This window comes from Ictalurus furcatus, chromosome 10 (assembly GCF_023375685.1).
Source record: "Ictalurus furcatus strain D&B chromosome 10, Billie_1.0, whole genome shotgun sequence".
Lineage (NCBI taxonomy): Eukaryota > Metazoa > Chordata > Actinopteri > Siluriformes > Ictaluridae > Ictalurus > Ictalurus furcatus.
Window position 1 is genome coordinate 31,310,601 of NC_071264.1, and position 13,757 is coordinate 31,324,357.

The following is a 13,757-nucleotide window of genomic DNA, read 5'->3' on the forward strand; positions in this document are numbered from 1 at the left end:
AACAACGCCGCGGTGTGACAGCTAAAGTTTAACCCTTGATTTTTTTATGATATGAAAAAGTGGTACGACAGTTAAAATATTAAACCTCAGTTCCTGTAAAACTCAGAATTCAGGAGAGGGAGGGAGTTGTGGAATTTATTGGAGCTCAAGTGAGCGGAAAAAGTTGCTTTCAACTGGTCTTCGAGTTCATTGAAAGATCACTGATCACTGATGTTTTTTATGAATGCTGCCACCTAGTGTACGGAGGTCCGCAGTGACACACAGGTCAGTCGGTGGGGAGGATCTGAGCCGCTAATCTGATTTACAAACAAATTCATGGTGTTGGTTCTGTTTTAATCAACTAAAACTGTGTTTATTTTAAAACCAATTATTTTATCCTACTTTTCATATTTCCTCCGAGAGCGTCCTTGTACAGAATGCACACATTCATTTCTCATGTTTAGTTGTTTTGCTTAAAAAAAATATTTTCAGTTTGAGTTTTCGGGAACAAACTTTGCACTTTGAGTCCATCATACATTACTGTTCTCACACACACACACACACACACACACACACAATTCCTGAAATATTATTGGTTATAAGTGAGATGAAGAGGGCGTGTCATCAGGTGGAGTAATAAATACAGTGATAAGTTTACAGACAGATGGACGTATACATTAACAAATATTGCACTAATACTGTGTGTGTGTGTGTGTGTGTGTGTGTCTGTGTGTGTGTGTTCATGCATGGTGTGTTTAACTGTTTAACATGTTAAAAGTTGAAACCCGAAGCTTGGCCGTTAGCTGGCGGTGAGCTGGGAGACGGGGGGGTTTTGAGGGTGGAGGACATGAACGTACTGCATGTGGTGTTTTTTGAGAGGAACGGGATTTTAAAAGCAGTGATGGAGAGGGACCTGGGCCTTCTATTAGCCGGATCAATAGCTCAGTGTGTGTGAAAGTGTCTTAAGAGCCGCTGCGTGTGCTTTCACTCGGCCCCGACCTGTTAGCGCTGGCCGAGGGGTGCCGGCGTTCCCAGCGCTCCCGGCGTTCCCAGCGCTCCCGGCATCGGCTTTTAGTCACCACACAAATGTCAGGCAGCAGATAGGCTATTAGCATTGAGTGCAGTTATTAAATGGACTTTATTTGTTCTGTAGCTGAAAGGGTGTGTGTGTGTGTGTGTGTGTGTGTGTGTGTGTGTGTGTGTGTGTGTGGTGAAGCACTTAGGCAGTGACGTTTTTCACTCAGGGCTCAATGCAACCTTCTTGTGGTCAACAGCACTTTAAAAGGTTAACGTTAATCCCAAGTACGACCCGTGAGGAGCTTTTAGCACCACATGAACTTCTCCAACCACATCAAGTATTAAAGTACCTCAATCCCACACTGAACACCGCGCTGAACACCAAAACCACGCACCATCACACAACACCCTCAGAAATGGAGCTTGTAGACCAGTGTTTAAAGCGTGCATGTTTTATGTCAGAGTTATTTTCACACCTGAAGAATGTAGAAGAATGTAGAAGCATGTAGAAGCATGTAGAAGATTGTAGAAGATTGTAGAAGAGTGTAGAAGATTGTAGAAGATTGTAGAAGCATGTAGAAGATTGTAGAAGATTGTAGAAGCATGTAGAAGAGTGTAGAAGATTGTAGAAGATTGTAGAAGCATGTAGAAGATTGTAGAAGATTGTAGAAGCATGTAGAAGATTGTAGAAGCATGTAGAAGATTGTAGAAGATTGTAGAAGCATGTAGAAGAGTGTAGAAGATTGTAGAAGATTGTAGAAGATTGTAGAAGCATGTAGAAGAGTGTAGAAGATTGTAGAAGCATGTAGAAGATTGTAGAAGATTGTAGAAGCATGTAGAAGATTGTAGAAGCATGTAGAAGATTGTAGAAGATTGTAGAAGAGTGTAGAAGATTGTAGAAGATTGTAGAAGCATGTAGAAGATTGTAGAAGATTGTAGAAGCATGTAGAAGATTGTAGAAGCATGTAGAAGATTGTAGAAGATTGTAGAAGCATGTAGAAGAGTGTAGAAGATTGTAGAAGATTGTAGAAGATTGTAGAAGCATGTAGAAGAGTGTAGAAGATTGTAGAAGCATGTAGAAGATTGTAGAAGATTGTAGAAGCATGTAGAAGATTGTAGAAGCATGTAGAAGATTGTAGAAGATTGTAGAAGAGTGTAGAAGATTGTAGAAGATTGTAGAAGCATGTAGAAGATTGTAGAAGATTGTAGAAGCATGTAGAAGAGGCAGAAATATGAAACACAGTCCAGAGTCCTGACCCTAACCAATATGAAACACTCACAGCTCTGTCTCTGCCTGTGTCTCTTATCAAATAAAAAATAAAGAAAGGTGTGCAGGACAGCAGCGTTTCCCCGGGCACTAAATCACGCCGTGTGTTCTCCTTATCGCTTGCAGGAGTTCCGATGCTCTCCGTCCAGCCCAAAGGCAAACAGAAGGGCTGCGCTGGCTGCAACCGCAAGATTAAAGACCGCTACCTGCTCAAGGCGCTGGACAAATACTGGCACGAAGACTGCTTGAAGTGCGCGTGCTGCGACTGCCGCCTGGGCGAGGTTGGCTCCACCCTCTACACCAAAGCCAATCTCATCCTCTGTCGCAGGGACTACCTGAGGTAAGAACAACACCAGAAAGGCCGCGTTCCACCTGCGGCTCGGTGACATTAACACACACCTAACACGTGTGACACGCAGCGCTTCTTCATATCTGTGTCCTGTCTCGTCACGTTATCGCCTCACTGCAGGGCAGCACTCGCTCGGGTTCCACCGGTGTGTGAGAGAGAGAGTGCTTTTCATCAGGGGAAAGGTTTAAATGTCAGTTTAGCAAGCGATGAGAGCCACCATGGAGACGAGCTGAAGGTTTAACCTTGATCATGTTTACCGAGAACAACAGCACTGTGCTAGAACATTAACATCACCAGTCACTTTTACCACATCATCATCATGTGACACTATTATTATTATTATTATTATTACTATTATTATTATTATTCACTGTAACAAGAAACCATTCAAATGTTCAAGTCTACACTAATAAAACAATGATCAAACCTTTAACGGTTCTTCAGTTGCCTCTCTGGATGCAATCCTTACACAGGCTCTGTAGAAACCTACAACAAAGTGTTTTCCTGTTCCAGGTAGAACCCTTTCTGGAAGCTAAGAACCCTTATTATTATTATTATAATTATCCAATAAACATTTCAAGAAGCCATGAAGAGCCATGTGTGTGTATGTCCTGGGTATTAATTATTGCTCGTTATTTTCTTTTTAATCCCGAGGACCGTTCAGACGTTTAGCTCTTGGTATTTGACTTGACTTGGTAAAGTGTTCTTTAGGGGTTCGGTGGATAATGAAGGGTTCTTAGCTCCCAAAAGGGTTCTAAGTGAACCTTCTCTGATCGCAAAACACTCATTTTAGGGTTCTACATAGAATTATTAAGGTTTCCTCCATTAAAGAGGGATAATCAAAGGGTAACCCTTAAGGATTAAGTTTTTCTAGGAGTGTATTTCTGCTCCAGTTTGCTTCTTTTCCTCCATAAATTCTCCTTTTTATTTGTAAACGTTGGTTAAAATAAAAAAATACATTTTTATGTTGCCTCGGTTTTAATCAGCTGAGGTAAATCCTTTGATGTGTGACGTTTGTCATGAAAACATCTTCAGATGTTGGGATATATTTGACATTTTGCCCATCGCTAAATACAGAGAGGAAAAGTGTGCTCTATTTTTATATTTTTACAACAAAATTCATTTAAAGATATCTACAAATATATAAACACGTCAAATAACGATCATACATTATGTACAAATATTATATGATTTAATTCCACGCTGACGCGCTGTTGTCTCGTGAAGGTGTTTACAGGAAATAGAAAATAAAAAACATGAAATTTAAACCGCAATAAAAATACCAATTCACTTTTTTAAATTTAAAAGTGAATGTTGTTTAACGCACTTGTTACTATCAGGCCACAAAGAGAAGCACTGTGTGTGTGTGCGTGTGTGTGTGTGTGTGTCCTGCTTTCTAACCATCTGCTTGCTAAATTAAACATGATTATTTCCTGGACGTGGCGTCTCAGTCCCTCGAGGTCTCACGTGGAGATGCAGCCGTTTATGGTGGAGCTGCTGCTCTCAGGGGACACGGCGGTGTTGACGGGGGGCCAGCGCTGGGGCGGGATGGTTTCTGGCCCCCCTTCGCCCCCTCCACCCCCTGCACCATCCATCACACTCCACTCACTCTTAATGTGGTTAAGACTCAGTGAGAGGAGACGCGAGCAGGACAGATGAGCTAATGATCTCTGAACAGCAGAGTGTGATATGATGAAGCTATTAAACATCGGGTGGAGGAGAGGAACGAAAACAACGTGGCGCGGGGCAGTGAGACGATGTTATTGAACAATGACATTTATTTCTGTACAAATTTGTCTTATTAATTTGACCTTTTTAGCCTTATTTGTTTTATTGAACACCACTTTAGTATTTTAGCATGTTATACCAACTATAACCACAAGAGGCAGCTGATTATTTTCATCTCTTCTTTACATTCTTAAAAATTAGCACGTTACATCAGATTTTATTTAGTAAAATTCCCTATACTGATTCATACAGAGGATTAAAATGCTGCATGGGGAAGTTTGGAACATCATTATACTCGTCTGTTTATCTTCTTACACCGACTCAAAAATTAAACGTATACGCTATAATAGTTCCAAAGATGCTTTCTATTAAAAAAAAGAACTTGATATGTTGATATTTGTGCCTAACGGTTTACAAAACATAAAATACTGTACATTACACACGGACAGTTAGCGTAACATTAACTAACTAGCTAAGATCGTCGGGACATGTTCAGAGTCGGGACATAACGTTATTCAGCGCTACTGTGTGACGTGTCCAAGAATTACACACGACTCCGTTATATATAAAGGAAAAACACGTAATACCTTACAAAAAGCTGCAGTTTTCTAAATGTCTTCATATCACTGTTTTATTGACATGATATTTGGCCACATCGTCACCTCTGGAGGAAAATATGAGAGAGGAAGTGAGAGATTAGAATGAAGTGGGAAAGGTGTGACTCGTGATGTCGTAGTGAAACTCCGCCCACTGATCTGCTCAGCTCGAGATGATTATGAGGCTCTTCATAGCTGCTGATACTGGAGAGGAATTCTGCTATAGAACAAATTAAAAAACGTCACCGCTGGACAAAAGAGAGTCCACACACACACACACACACACACACACACACACACACACACACACACAGAGCTCGTCTCCTGTAATGAAGTCGCACACCGAGACGCTCTTCATTAAACACTGGTTTGTGGATCAAACTCACTCCCGTTATATTCCACTATTTTGGAGACGAGCCACACGTTAATTACGATCCCGACTCTGACTCTTCGAGGAACGCCACTGACTCAGAGCACCACTGACGATCACTTCACTCGAGAGCTGCTGCTTTTATTAGAGCAGATTGCCGGCAGTCGTTCATTAGCGCTCGGCACAATGAAATCATTAAGTGATTTATTTATAGCGGCGAGAACGCGGCAGCCTCGCCACAGCCGACTCCCTGAACTCTCACAGGCCGGAAACACTCGCCGCTCTTTACCATCAGAAACATCAAACACTAACATCCACACTGTTAACACGAGCGCTGCTGAGTTCTGGATTGTGATTGGTTCAGAAGGCGTTGATTAACTTTCCAGAACAGAAGCTCTGACGGTAGCGCAGCTGTAAATCACAGGTTTCTATTAAAGCACTCGAAACGTCTAATACGTTACCGTTGCTATAGAAACAGCTCGTTCACGTTGAAGGAAGGATTCTCCAGTGTCAGCGCTGTGTAACAGTCAGAGGTAAAGCTGTGACTTTCCCACATCTTCATCACAGACCAGTTCTCCGTAACAAGCTGCAATTTCGTTTGTCGTTTAATAAGACAAGTTCGTTGACAGGTTAGTTCGTGTTCTCATTCCATCACAGTCGCTATACAGTCGTTCCCTCACGCTGCACTCAGAATCTTATCTGTGACAAGGAAAGAAATGTACGATTTCCCCACAATTCCCGATTAGCGAGTAGCTCTTTATTCCTCTAAAGCACGGTTGCTCGCGGTGTGTGTTTGCAGTGTGACTCGTGGGCCGATCGACTTTAACCTTCACGCTGAAGTTTGTTCGGACAAATCTGCAAATTTGTGTTAAATCTCGCAGCTTTGTGAAGAATTTCCTGCTTCCGAGTGTTTGTCAGTGTCACATGAACAAGTTTTTCCGTCCAGTTTGAACAAAACGTCTCTTTAACTTCTCACCCATCTCCTCCAACTCTTCCTGTCGCTCTGTCGTTCCCTCTCTCCGCTCTAATTAAACGCAGCTCTGCTGGAATAGACGCTGTGTGTGTGTGTGTGTGTGTGTGTGTGTGTGACATGAGGGCGAGCACCAGAGAGAAACTAATATGGAGGCTCTGGAGCAACTTGACGTTCAGCTTTCTCTCCGCTCCTCGTCTGAGCTCGCGGCTTTATCGTGCAGTCGGAGCAGCAATCCATCGCCGTCTGATCCGTCTGTCCTGGTTTTTTGCATTGCATCATGGCTCAGTGGAATATAAAAGTGTATCTGTGCTTCTGGATCTCCAAATTAAACACGGAGACATGGGCTCGGAAAATGAAAATGTAAATCTGGTGGAGAGCGGAGGCGTCGGAGGGAGAGAGAGAGAGAGAGAGAGAGAGAGAGAGAGAGAGAGAGGACGAGACGGAGAGATCTGCCCCGCTGCCTCCTGTTCCGTTTGTGACCTTCACTGCAGCGTTTCAGCCTCGTGTTCTAATAAACTTAAACAAACAGCTGAGAAATTTCACTTCTGTCTCTGTTTCTGCGCACCACTGAACATCTACTTCCATCTCTAAAAGTTACGAGGCTGTCTTTACTCTCGGCTTTCTCCCTCTTTTCTCTTCTCGGGCTAAAACTAGGCGCTGTGCTTACAGCGAGAACCTTTTCACCTCCTCCTCTTCTGACTGCGTTATAGACTTCAGGCTCTCGCGTGAAATTCAGTAAATTCTCATTAACGCTTCTGCATCTGAGAGGAAGTCTTCTGCAGTTCAGTCACTCGTTTGCGACCTGTTTTCATCGCGCGTGCATCGCGCTCGGTGTAAAAGTCTTTGAAGAAGTGGATTAGGACCATGCGATCATTTTAATTAGATCATTAGCCAAGAATTAACATATAGGTTTGTAACCTGATTATTTTATTTATTTATTGCAAAAAAATATGAAGTGATCGGTCCAGGTCAGATCTGAGGCTTACATTAGACAGCTGCAGAGTGTGAGTTCGGGGTCATTAGGGGTCCAAGCACCGGGTGCAGTAAGTGGAACTCTGCAGATTTGGGGTTTTATGGTTTTAATATTTTCCTGATGTTACACTCAGAAACCAAAAGTTCCTCCAAAGCTGATGTAAAATCCTCCTCGTTGGGTTCTCATGAGAATTGTTCAGTATTACTGCATCCTCTTCTGATAAAGTGATGCTTATGGAATGTTGTTGTGATTTAAATACTGAACTGAAATGCAACATTGTGTCCAATATAAAATTTCCTTTCTGCAGGATCCTTTACTGAATTTGGTCCACATGGTCCACATGACGCATCCTAAATCTCACATCATTTAAAACAAGGGGTTTTTGTCAAGTCCGTCACGTTAAGTCTCTGTGCTAGCGTACACCTGAATCTAAAAGCATCATTGGAAGACCGCGACCACCATCAGCCAATCAGCTGTGAGCCGATGTTTCGCAGGGTGTGAAACGTGAGCCATGTGTCCGCATGTAAAATGTCTGGGACGAGTTTTTAATGGGATTTCAGCTGACTGAGACCAGATGTGAAGTATTTGTAAAATCTGAAGACAAATTTCTTTCCACTTGACTTCTGTTTTTAAGTCTAACCTCCTGTGTTCTCAGACAGGATCGTCTAACTGTGTTTTTTTATTTCATCTGAGATGTTTATTTGAGATCTCCTGCTTGACTGTTGAAAGTTGTTTGAATAAAGTAAGATCTTCACTAACGGAGCGCTTTTTAAACCCATAACGGAGAGTGTTCGGGTTTTCCTACAGAAACACGTTGATGAACCGTGCCAGGTTCTCCAACATGCAGCAGAGTTCTTTATACCGCAGAGAACCTGAGAGAACCTGAGAGAACCGATGCAGCTTTAAAGACTTTATTACTGTTTACTGTTTAGGCGTCTTTGCCGTACAGGATGTGTTTGTGTCTAAGACTTTTGCGCAGCACGATGTATATATAGATGTATATCTGATTCCTCCACTTTCTCCTGTACACGTTCACGTGTCGTTGTTGGCGTGGCTGCTGTACTGCGTCAGGGCTGCAGGAGAGTAGACATGTGTTGTGTTTTTACTCTTCCAGGCTCTTCGGGACGACGGGGAACTGCGCAGCCTGCAGTAAACTGATCCCCGCGTTTGAGATGGTGATGAGGGCCAGAGATAATGTTTACCATTTGGACTGCTTTGCCTGTCAGCTGTGCAACCAGAGGTGAGCGGAACGAAACGTCTCCTTTCTTACACTGAGAACACCATCGTGTCCTGTTCCTGTACGAGTCAGGTCAGGCCATCATTAATACGCTCCAATGCTTTTTTTACAATATCGAGGTGTGTAGTTTTTGGCGTTTGTGAGCAGATGCAGGATTTCGTCCTCGACAAGAGCAAAATGATCTGTTTTACGCTGGATATCAAGCTAGGTTTAATGATAAAAATGTATCAAAAGGTCATCGGGACTGAAAACCCTCAGAACCTTCCTGAGGAGCAGAGGAGAGTGAAGCTGACCGTGATGTTCTTCCTGAAACCTGGCACTGAAAAAGGGTGAAGGGAACCCGGATTGCGTTTTCAGGACTGTTAGAACATCAGAACACACGGGGGATGGGGTTTATTCTGTAAAATGTGTGTGAGCTTCTGAGGTTTTAATCCCAGTGTCCTCAGAGTCAGGTTGGTGAAACAAAACCCAGAGATCTGAGCTGTTCTTCTTTCTAATTTACTGACTGGTGCAGCGGTGTAAATATTACCACAGGTAATCTGCCTATAATTAATATTAACAGGAAGTTAGTGACATTTTTAATAAAAGTGGGTTCTCTGTTTTAACGGCAGAACATTTCTGAAATATTACCGTGTGTATAATTTGAAAAGTACACACCGGTACTGAGGAGCGCCGAGTAGTGTTTGTTTGGGTTTTTTTGTTGTTTTTTTTACAGTTAAAGTGGTGTAAAAAGTTTGAGAACTCCTGAGATGGTCGTCTTAAACGCAGTGTGCTGAATGACGAGCGTGTTTACTGGTTTATTCTTTAAAACAGAAACGTGCACATTTCCATGAAGCAGAGTGAATTCGAGACGTTGTGAAAAGGTGAAAGTTTAAATCACAGAAATTGTAAAAATTCAGTGCCGTGTTTTAATGTTTCGTTTTTTCTGGAACTGTTTTGAAATCATTATAACTCTTAAAATTTTAGCACAGCGTTGAAATCAGCACACTTTCCCTCAGCATGGAGGCTGAAATAAACACAGAACCGCGTCTCAGCGCCGCAGCGTTTGCTGATGGCAGGAACCCGACTCGTGCTGTGCCGCTCCTGGCCCCGGTGCCAACCCGGTAAATTAGCGTGGCACTGATTGATAAGCGCTGATGCCACAGGCTGGGGTCTTATCACGCCTCGCGCTGCCATCTGTGTAGCTTTTATATGCAAATATCAGCGAGGGAAAAGCACCGTGTACACCAGAGGAAGGTTTCAGGAAGCTTTTTAATTGCTGGACAATTTCAGGGAAAAAATTTGGAGAGATTTCGTGTTCTGTCTTGGCACAGACTGACTCAGAGGCAGGATTTCGCGTTCCCTTTGGCTAGTTGCGGTGGTGTGAGTTTTATTTTGTGCCAGTCCAGTTGAGTAAAAACCGCCTGCATTTGAAGTTACACCTTCATGCCACATCACAGGGATCGCGAACAAGCGGCTAAAGACAAAAGCAGAGCCGGAATGTGTTCAGAGCAGTGAGTCAGACACGATTCAGGACACGCTCTCAGTGAGCGATAGGAAAATAGACTTTAATGCAAACTCTCGGCGCAGAAACAGCGAAAGCGGTCCCGACTCTGAGCTGCACTCGGATCAGACGTGGTTTACTCACTGCTGCGCTTATGGGTGATTTTTTTTTTGCAGGTTCTGCGTAGGCGACAAGTTTTTCCTAAAGAACAACATGATCCTGTGTCAGATGGACTATGAGGAGGGCCAGCTCAACGGCAGCTTCGAGACGCAGGTCCAATAACGCCAACCTGATGGAGGCAGCAGCACACACACACACACACACACACACACACACACACACACACACACACACACAGAGAGAGAGAGGGAGGCATGTCTGTCTGCAATACTTTTTACAGTAAGAGAAGCCCTCGTCGGTCCTTCAGGACTCCAGTGTAAATGTTCTACTTTTTGACTCTTCCCGACTCTGAGCATTGATAAGTTCTGATGTACAGTCGTGCCTCTGCGTCGCTGAGCACTGTATCGCCTGTATGGGTTTTTGTGATGTTATTTCTTTTATTCCTCGTTCCTCACGATTAGGATGGTAAGAAGGAGGGTGATGTACAGTCTGGTTTTTTTTCTGTATATATATATAAACTGGAACATTTATTTTATGAAATTGTAATGCAGTTTTATTACTAGTGTGAATTAAAGAACAAAACACGATTCTTAAATGTTCAAACTTTGTATTTTTGAGTTTATTGGAAGTACAAGAGGCTGCCGGTCCACGGCGGCGTGTCAGGAATTACGCAGCTCGCTTCGGAATGAAGCTTCAGAATTTTTGGGAGAGTTTATGAAAAAAAAAGGAAATTAGATTTTTTTAAAAAATGAATAAACAAATCCGACTCGGACCCGGAGCAGATCCTGTACGACGGACAGACAGAGAGACGTGCTTAAAGATGAATTAAACAGGGTTTAATGTCGGAATAAAGTAATGACTTCACGTCTCCAGCTGATCTTGACGCTCCGAGCTCCTGGTGAAGTCACGCGTCACGCGGCTCTCCGTCTGATTCCGGGCGGGATTTGGCTCGGATATCAGCGTATTTCAGATCTGATTAATAAGAGCCATGTGTTAAAAATGTACAAAAGAAGTGCAGTTAAAGCGTTGTGATGGAGACGACACAATCTTCCGTCACATGACTTTATTTTGATCTGTTGCTGGTGTGTCTGTGTTCCAGGAGCCGCAGGAGAGCCGCTTCACCGAGACGCTGCCGTTTAAACAAATTACTTTCATTCATAAAGGCGAGAGAATCGGTCGGGGGCGTCGGCATATCGGTACTTCAGTTACAGGCCTCCGATATTTAGTTAAAGAACACGACGTAACGTCAAACTCTGCCTCATAGTTTCACTACATGGAGGCTTTCATGCCATTCAGACTGAAGTTTCTTTTTTCTCACAAAGCTTTCAAAGCTGCTTCAGACTTAAAAGGACATCAATTAATTAAAAAGAAAAAAAGAGCAAACACCATCTTCAAGACCAAGTTTTTGTTCTTCCTCAGGAAGTGCTCTTAAAGTTAGAAAAGAAGAGAAGAGAAAAGAAGAGAAGAGAAGAGAAGAGAAGAGAAGAGAAAAGAAGAGAAAAGAAGAGAAGTGAAAAGAAGAGAAGAGAAAAGAAGTGAAAAGAAGAGAAGAGAAAAGAAGAGAAGAGAAGTGAAGAGAAAAGAAGAGAAGAGAAGAGAAGTGAAGAGAAAAGAAAAGAAGAGAAAAGAAGAGAAGAGAAGAGAAGTGAAGAGAAAAGAAGAGAAGAGAAGTGAAGAGAAAAGAAAAGAAGAGAAAAGAAGAGAAGAGAAGAGAAGTGAAGAGAAGAGAAGAGAAGTGAAAAGAAGAGAAGAGAAGAGAAGAGAAAAGAAGAGAAAAGAAGAGAAGAGAAAAGAAGAGAAGAGAAGAGAAGACGATGCGGTCGTGTTGTACTTTTACTGGGTTTTATATTCGCCGCTTGTTCGTGTCTTTGTAAATTCCAGGAAAAATTATTTACTTTGCATAGAGATACACATCACCTGATCCACTCAATCCAACACACAGGTCACTCTGTAGGTGTACAGAAGTCCATTCAGTCCTCTGCCTAAAGTATTGGCATCCCTCCATCCTCTCCATCAAGGCAGGACCACTGTTATTCAGTTGGAGGTTTATTCTCAGTACAGCATCCATCCATCCATCCATCCATCCATCCATCCATCCATCTTCTACACCGCTTGTCCTACAGGGTCGTGAGGAACCTGGAGCCTATCCCAGGGAGCATGGGGCACAAGGCAGGGTACACCCTGGATGGGGTACCAATCCATCACAGCTGAGTACAGCAGTAACACTTATATCATTGTGTGTGTGTGTGTGTGTGTGTGTGTGTGTGTGTGTGTGTGTGTGTGTGTGTGTGGAGTAGGTACGAGTGGATCAGCTACAGCAGTCTCACTGTTGTACTGAGAATGAACCTCCACCCAAATAATAATAATAATAATCTGCTCAGTGGTGGTCCCTTATCATTGATGAATGAGGTAGAAGGGTGCCAATACTTTATATATCGCAATTGCGTAACTACAAACTGACATGCATCGTGCCAGACCATGAATTAAGTGAACTTGACCTTTGACCTGTAATTAAGCCAACATTATTAAACTGCTGAACAAATTGCCGTAAACTTTTAAACCTTCATCTTACAAGTGCACATGGCCAACACATGCACACTGACCTTTTTCTGTTCAGCACAGGTTACACACACACACACACACACACACACACACACACACACACACACAGTGTCTAATTTCCTTCCTAAAATTACAGGGAGTGCAGCAGCAGCACTGTGGGCGAGATGTGACATTCAGCGAGCGGCGTTTTCTCCAGCAGGAAGTGGACCAGCCACATCATTTGCTAACAAATAAATCAAGTGTACAATGTGCATTAATTATAAATTCATTAAAAATTCCAACTCGCAGGCAGGTGTGCAAATAAAGGATTAGTGAGACAGCAATTACACCACATAAGAGTACATTTTAATTACATCTCCTGGATTGATTTACAGAGAGACACAATCATGCTGCATGCAGGACGGCTGATTGCTCATTTTCTGGAAGAAATAATGAGGAAAAGACGTCAGCTCTCTCGCGCTCTCTCTCTCTCTCTCTCTCTCTCACACACACACACACACACACACACACACTCAGGGTACCATTAAGGTGAACAAAAGTTCGACTCAGGTGTCTCTGATCACACTGTAGATCCTAATCTTCCTAACATTGAAATAAATAATATGTAAGCAATAAACGTGTGTGTGTGTGTGTGTGTGTGTGTGTGTGTGTGTGTGTGTGTGTGTGTTAGATGAAGCCGGGTTACTGTTACCACCCTGAAATGGATTATTTTCCTGTAACAGGAAACTCAGGAAGCTGTGTTTTATTCCTCTTACACCACAGCAACGTACCGACAAATACAAACGTGTTTATTAAAGAACGACGCGTCGTACTTTTTATACGATTATAGTTACATTTATTGTTCGTTCCTGTTGTCGCTTACATCACAGCAGCTATAAACTGTCGCTTCACCGCTGAGCGCTGGCACTGGAGACTCCTTCCGTACACGTTACATAAAAGTCCGTTCGAATATTAAACGCCGCGCTCGCTGTACACGTCCCTGTGAGCGAGCCGTTGCTATGGAAACGATAGTGCATGAATATAAACCTGCGCTCCTGTCAGTTATGGAAAATCACTCAACACCTTCTGACCCAATCACAATCCAGAATTTCCACATGTACCGT

At 42.9% G+C, this 13,757-nt stretch overlaps 1 protein-coding gene across 1 annotated transcript in view; it reads left to right on the forward strand.

The window, feature by feature from the left end:
• lmo1 (LIM domain only 1) overlaps positions 1–10,401 on the forward strand; it is a 29,061-nt gene extending 18,660 nt beyond the window's left edge. The window contains exons 2-4 of the mRNA XM_053635127.1: positions 2,390–2,603; positions 8,367–8,492; positions 10,149–10,401. Coding sequence (XP_053491102.1) covers positions 2,390–2,603; positions 8,367–8,492; positions 10,149–10,254 — 446 coding nt within the window. The 3' untranslated portion in view covers positions 10,255–10,401. The remainder of the gene's footprint in view (positions 1–2,389; positions 2,604–8,366; positions 8,493–10,148) is intronic.
• Positions 10,402–13,757: the final 3,356 nt, after the last annotated feature.